The 7318-nt window shown below is 43.0% G+C and overlaps 1 protein-coding gene across 1 annotated transcript in view; it reads right to left on the bottom strand.

Annotated features, from left to right (window-relative positions):
- Window positions 1-2151: 2151 nt before the first annotated feature.
- Window positions 2152-7318, bottom strand: part of GNS (glucosamine (N-acetyl)-6-sulfatase) — a 46240-nt gene continuing 41073 nt past the window's right edge. The window contains exons 13-14 of the mRNA XM_081082572.1: window positions 6448-6608; window positions 2152-4655 (exon numbers count right to left, since the gene is read on the bottom strand). Coding sequence (XP_080938698.1) covers window positions 4577-4655; window positions 6448-6608 — 240 coding nt within the window. The 3' untranslated portion in view covers window positions 2152-4576. The remainder of the gene's footprint in view (window positions 4656-6447; window positions 6609-7318) is intronic.

Below are 7318 nucleotides of genomic sequence, written 5' to 3'. Positions count from 1 at the left end.
GAACCCGAGACCCTTCAGTCCATGGGCCGCAGTGTCTTTATTTTAAAGTCTGTCTAAGTATAGCTTTCTTTGTCTTGTTTGCATGGAATATCTTTTTCTATCCTTTCACTTTCAGTCTGTAAGTGTCCTTACATCTGAAGTGAGTCTCTTACAGGAAGCAATCATATAGATGGGTCTTTTTTTTTTTTTTTAACCCATTCAGCCACTCTTTCAATTGGAGAATTCAGTCCATTGAAGTAATTATTGATAGGTACATACTTATTGCCATTTTGTTCATTGTTTTCTGGCTGTCTTCTAGTACCGCTCTATTCCTTTCTTCTCTTGCGCTCTTCCCCTGTGGTCTGATGACTTTTTGTAGTGGGGTATGTTTAGAGTCCTTTATCTTTTGTGGGTATCTTGTAGGTTTTTGCTTTGTGATTACCTTGAGGCTTACATATAACAACTTATAACTTTAACAGTCTAGGTTGGTGACAAGTTTGAACATGTGCCAGACCTCTACATTTTTACTCCCCCTTTGATGTGTTTGGTATGCCCTAAGTAATTATTGGTTATGGTTATTTTTACTCTTTATCTTCTATCCTTCATACTAACTTTATACATGATTAGCCCATTACTTTTTATTGTATATTTACCTTTACTAGTGAGATTCATACTTTCATATGTCTTCTTATTACTTAATAGCACCCATTCTTTCCAACTTAAAGAAGTCCCTTAAGGCTGGTTTAGTGGTTATTAGTTTTCTTGCCTGGAGTTTTTTTTCTTAAGTTCTTTTTAATTTACATAATGTCCTCGAGGTCAGGAATAGGATAATTTCCTTTCATAACTAATTCATTAGTGGGCAGAGTAGGCACTCAGGTACATGATGGAAGGAAAATCCTTCGTAGACCACAGAGACAGCAGAGTTTGACAGAAAGATGGCTTTGAAGCCGGATCTTCTTTGGAACCATGACTATCATTACCTTTGTGAGCTTGCATGAATTAAGCTGAGGGAAAAACCTATCCTGCGGAGCCATTTTTATCATAATAAGTACTAATTACAAGCGTCCTTTGTGTCCGTCTGCCCTTCTAGGACTTCTGATCATACGTCAGCTACAAGTTGAGGATGTTTACAGGTCTGCTGAATGGGTGGTCTTGCAAGCTTCCTCTCAAAGACCAGTATTTAGAACTGTCACCTCCTCTCCAATACTCAGAGTTAGCTCGTGTCCCACGTTCAATCCCATCTTATATATAATTCCTAGGCCATCAGTAGCGGTCTCAGCGCAGTGTTTTCTGCCTGGGGTCTTTGGGTTCTCTGCTCTCAATGTATGCGTATGACCAGCCCTTTAAGCCCATTGCTAGTACAGAAAGATGAAACAAAGATTAATTCTGTGGGGCATGTGGTTCTGCAGGTAGACTCAATGGGAACAGGTGGGATAAATCAGAAAAAAAGGAGTTGGGAGTCTGTACTTGGCCTCTTTGAGAGTCTATGCAGGTAAACGTTCTCCTTTCACTTGATGGCTTCACACTGTGATATACCCAAATTACCCGTTTTGGGGTGTTGTAATCTGGCACCTTTACGGATGTGTTCTAACATCCTGTTTTTCTACTTGACCTTCATAATTTATAGGATACGGGGCAACTTACTAGGTCTGGGGTTGGCAATCAGGTCCTACCTGTTTTTGTAGTTTTGTTGGAATATAGACACGCATTGATTTTACTGACTGGTATAGCAGCACAAAAGTAGCCCTAGTTAGAGTTTAGCTGCAACAGAGCCCACATGGCCTACAAGCCTAAAATATAAACTTCCCTTTCAGAAAAGTTTTCCATCTCCCATATGAAGTTACTTGGGGCACTGGATCACATGACTGGGCATCGAGGTAAAGCACCTTGGAAGGTGAGCTTAGTTTATTTAACTGAAAGCCGGCCGAGGTAAGATGATTGTTCTCCAAAGCTGTAAATGCATAAAGATTGATCAGGAAGGATTTTCTACATGGGGCTCACTCAGGGCTTGGCCCGAGGGACTACGTGTAGGAGAGCTTTCCAGGAACAGACTATACCCCGGCGTGAAGATGACCAGTTCAGTCCTAGGTAAGTGACTGGAACATGAAACAGCATCAGGAAAAGAAAGCGTCTTGTCAGACTTACTACTTGGGGACTAAGACAAAGGACACGTTTCCACTAGAACAGAAATAAAGTTTAATTCATTGAAAAGTGCAGCAGTGAACAGGGTCCTTTGAAGGGCACTTTCTAAGTCAAATGACTGAAATGACAGAACCAGGGCAGAGTAACTCCCAGAACAGATGATGCACACAGGAATTCACAAAATTCAGGGGGACATAGTGGTGGTAAAACTAAAGAACCCAAATATTCCCATCCAATTGCACTGGTGGATCAGGTGACATACTCTTTGCTTTCTCATATTAAGGATCCTGGGACAATTCTTTCATTAAAAAAAGCACTAGTCCTTCATTTAGACACTTAAAAATAAGTTTAAGAACATTTTTCATAGATTAACGTATAACTTCCATGGCTGTCATTACTATTTTGTACAAAAACCCTAGTGTTGTCAATTGTATTGACCAAAAAAATGCATTTTGCAACAGCACCATTGATTCAAAGATGTTCAAAAGGTGTTTCCTACTTGGTGATTGTATTTGAGGAAGAGCTTTGTAATAGGAACTTTTATAAGGCAAAATCTGTTCATTCCTATGTCCTCTGTTCATTACCAATGGGTAGTTCTCTACTCTGAAGGGCACCAACAGATAGGGAACTGGCCTTCTTAAAAGGGAAAATAGTAAAATTTAATAAATCAGTACAATTAAGAGACAAAGCAAGCCTCCTGCAGTGGGTCCCTCGTACAGAGACATTGTGAAAAGTTCTGTGCATTTTGTAGCCTGCTAGCCTACACAAGCTAAAGCCTCGTAAGGAAAGGTGATTTCAGCCCAGATCCAGAATGACCAGGAGAGTCAAATCAGAGGGCACTCAACAGTCAGTCAGCTTGGAAATGCAACAACAGAGAGGCCTCACTGTCCCCATCACCCAAACAGAAGCTGCTGGTGGTGATGGGTATGTCGGCAGCTGACTTGTGTCACTCTATGCATCATAAAGTGAATTAATTGAATAATATGACATCACAGTACAAGACCTGGTAAGAGTTGGTTTCTTTTTATTCGGGAATAGTTATGGCCAACTTTCATTAATGTGGAAGTTGACTGAGAAATGTTAAGAATCAAACTGTAGAATGAAGCCGAAACCCATATTCCACATTGTAGTTTGCTTTTAGTTACAAATTTTTATAATTTCACAGCAGCGGTGTCCATTTCATTTGCCTATTTCACCTCTAAATACCACCAGTTAATGGACTGCGTGAGGTAAAGGAATAAACCCAATGGCTATCTGGGATTCTGATAGAAAAGCTGCTTACGACCACGGCTTACAAAGTGCTTAAAGCTCAGCCTACGACCCTACATAAAGCTAAATCACTACTGCCTGAGGAACAGGTTACAAACCACAGCTTTCCCCCCTTCCTTGCTGTCCCACCACTGATTAACCTTCTTGTGAAGAAAATGGTGGAAATGGGCTTGAGTCAAGAAACAAAAATATGTAAGTTCTAAATAGTGAGGAAATCTCAACAAGATCTGGTTTTAATGAGAATAGTGAATGGGGCCCAAATTACACAAGACTCCACAAACTCAGGAAAAACTAAGCTGTGAATCAACTATAAAAAATTTTATATCTTAATAAATGAACAGATAGAGTGTCAGCAAAATGCAGAGTCAAAACAACTTCAGCCTGGGACTGACACCCAGACTCCCTGCTGGTCAGGCACTTACTGCATCCCAACTCGAGCCCTTCCGCCTGTCAACCCGAGTGCCCCTCTACAGAAGGCCCTCAAAACACACCCTTCCCCACCCCTGGTGTTACCTGAGACTCCATGTGGTGAGCAGCCCCTGGAAAACAGACGGCTCTCACCTTCAAAAACTACCTGCAATTAGCCTTTACCAAAAGCTTCTGTTCTAGCTCAGTGTGTGCCAGTCCAGACCCAAGAAAATGAACAGAGCTTGGTTGACATGTTTTGAATTTGCGACCTAACACATCGTGATGGGTAGATACTATAAACAACATATTTCTGCTACTCTAAAAGCAATGGTACTTGTTCTTAATTAGATGATTTAGTTCGGATAGTTATTCTTCAAGCCATGTGATGTTAGTACTTTTTGAGAGTCAAGTGCTCAATCTGAAATGCTATGCAGGTCCTTTCGTTTTTAGGTCATGCTGTATACCAAACACATTTTTCTGAACGGATTTACAAATTCAGACTTTGACCACCTGGGGAGCGACCCCAGAACAGAAAGGGTATGACGAGAACACAGACCTCAGGAGCAGTCGTGTCAGCTGAGTGGAGGGACTGGGATGGCTGCTCCTGACAGACGGGCAGCATTCACAGTTTAACACATTGCACAGGAAGGTAGGCTGATTGGGGTGCTTTTCAAAACAGGACTTACAAGCCAGTCCCGAAACTCTTCCAGGCGTGGTCTTGGAGACTAGCTACAGACACCTACTACACTCACTTCATCAGACAGGTGTGCAGAGGCCGCTACAGAAGGTGTTTTGAAAACCTTCGAGTCCTGCCGCCACTGTAATTGTTGAACATGAGACGAGGGTCAAACCTGTATCTGGGGAGAAGAAGTAAAAGGATGTCACATTACCTATAGTTGCCAGGACCTCACTCCAAATGCTACGTGGAAAGGAGGGCAGGAAGGGATAGCAACCGACCAATTAAGTCACCAGACGGGAATCTAGTGGCACAAGATGGGAGGACTTTTAATAAGGGCATTTCCATCGCAAGTCAACCACACAAAACGGGAGAGGAGAGAAGAAACAGAGGAAGGTTAATCTGAGAAGGCATTAGGAAGGAGGCAAGACTTGTTTTTCTTGTTTGTTTGTTTTTTAGGGGGGAAGGGGAGATCCCTAAGGTATAAAGCAGCCTGATGGATGAGTCTAGTCTAGCCCTTGCTGAAGGCCCCGCCAGCAGTTGCAAAGCCCTGAACCTTTCTTTTACAATTAAGATGCAGACTGTGGTGGGTAAGACCACAGGTGTGTACTTCAGACATGAGTTTGAATCTGGTTCATTATGAGGCAAGTCATTAACCCCTCTGGCCACCAATAAAACAGTAAGGCAATTTGTATATACAATGTCTGGCACATAAAAGAACTTATTTTACTACCCATGGGGAAGTTAGAGTGAATGCCGAATGGTAACTTGAGCTGAGACTTGGTAAACATAAAGAATATAGGTGAAGGCTAGAAACAACATTGTCTTTTACTTTTATCTGCTGTCTTTTATGATAAACTAATTCTTACTATTATTTTAGAGCAGGGGCTGGCCAATTTTTTTTCCCCTATAAAGGGGCAGATAAATATTTTAGTGTTTGTGGGCTATACAATCTCTGTCCCAACTATTCAATGTTACTGAAGTGTAAAAGCAGCCACACACAATACATAAATGAATGTGTGTGCCTGTGTTCTAACAGGGTGGCTAGACTGGGCCTGTGGGGTTCTATAGGCCTAAATGTTTGTTAGGAGAGACTAGCCCATGGCTAAGGAATTGAAAAGAAAATGGGTTCAAAAACTGGAATCCCGTTTCCCTACTCATTCACACACATTCCTCCTCTCTAATTTGGACTGAAGAACCACTTCATGTGACGATGGCTAAATAATAACATCACCGCTTTTCATTGGCTTAAGACAGCATTCTTCCCTCTCTCCTACAATTAGGCTACAAGAACTGAAATAATCCTTTCCCAGTGAAAGTTTAATTCTGTAATTTTCAAGCAAAAGATAACAGGATCTGCCATAGGCGGCTCAGAGGTGTGTATGCTGAGCCCAGGGTTCGTGGTGAAAAGTTACTGCTCAAGAGGAATGAGGAAGGAATGGACCTGAGTGGGTGGTAAGCATCTTTCCTACCTTTGTATACTGCAGTGGCGTACACATTTCAACATGAGAGTTTATGCCTTCTGTTTCACTGTCTGTGTTTAATACATTACATTTACTGGTAAGTATTCACGTTTCTGTAATTGGGGTTTCTGAGAAATGAAATGAAGGCATATGCTCTCAGAAGTGCTAGGGAACAGGGCAGGACTTGGTCAGTTACTCTACAGACGCCCCAGGGGTTGCCAGTGGTGCCTTGACAAGAATCCCAGCCAGGAGGGGAGGCCGAGGAGCCCCAGCGGCGAGGAGCAGGGTTACACACTCTCAAGCATCGACTGGCACAAAGAGAAAGTTTCAAACAGCGTGTTCTCCTGGCACACGGGCTGATGCCCTGAGCCACGATGTTCCCACTCTAAAGCAGGAGCATGGGAACAGCACAGCTCACAGCGAAAGAGACCCCTGGGGCTCCCGCTGCCTCAGGAACAGCAGACTGCTAGAGCCAACCTGGCAAAGTCACTGAAGAAAATGGAAACTTACCCGGGGTCAAAAACCCCTGGAGTGCGACAGGCTGGCCCAGAACAGGACTGCAGCATCATCAGCCGATAGTTCATCTTTCCTAGAAGCTCCGGGTCGATACTTTTAGCAATGTTAGTGAGTTGGTGCGGGTCTGCAGTCAGGTTATAGACTTCTACAAACACCTACAGGCAATGAAAGGATGGAGGAAAGAAATACTCATGTGAATTATTCCTAAATGGGGAAGGTGGAGACAGCACCCAAGGCCCAGGAAAGTATCATCTGGTCTCAAGATCCTCAAAGAAAACAAAGACCCTTAAAGCCCAAGGGTATCCTTGAGACAGTGGAGCATCTGGCGGGGGTTAAACTGCCTCGGTCTATGGCCCACGTGCTGGAAAGGGGCCCTTTACGGGCAGAGTCAGGAGGGGGTGGTTATTACTTTCTGTAACAACAGCAGACAGCAGAAGGCATGACCTTCAAATGCAGGGTCTCAGAAACTAGACTTAGGAATGAAGTTACTGAGAGGGAGCTGACATTTGAAGGTTTATTTTTGCCTTAGAGTTGTGAAGAGTACTCTAACCTGTGTTACACAAATGTTAGAAAAGCAGTGTTGCTGAAAGATACAATACTATTATTTCTATTGTTAGACATGTCTAATATCACTATTTCCCTCCAATCTGTACTTTGTTCTCCAAATTGGAGTCAAGTGATAGACTAGGAAGATGGCAGGCAGAATTTGCCTATAATGGTTTCAAGTGGCTGCCCTTAGACTATAACAGTAAAAGCATAACATGCTAATTAGACCTGACGTCCAGAAAGCTGGCCTGCGAGGGAAGCCTGGGTGTCAGAGGGAACTGGTGCCAGCAGCCGGGGGAAGGAAGGCCTACTCTCGCAT

Source organism: Myotis nattereri (genome assembly GCF_964212035.1).
Source record: "Myotis nattereri genome assembly, chromosome: 2".
In the NCBI taxonomy this organism is placed as follows: Eukaryota; Metazoa; Chordata; class Mammalia; order Chiroptera; family Vespertilionidae; genus Myotis; species Myotis nattereri.
The sequence above is the reverse complement of the archived record's forward strand: the minus strand, read 5'-3'. Positions and strand labels throughout refer to the sequence as shown.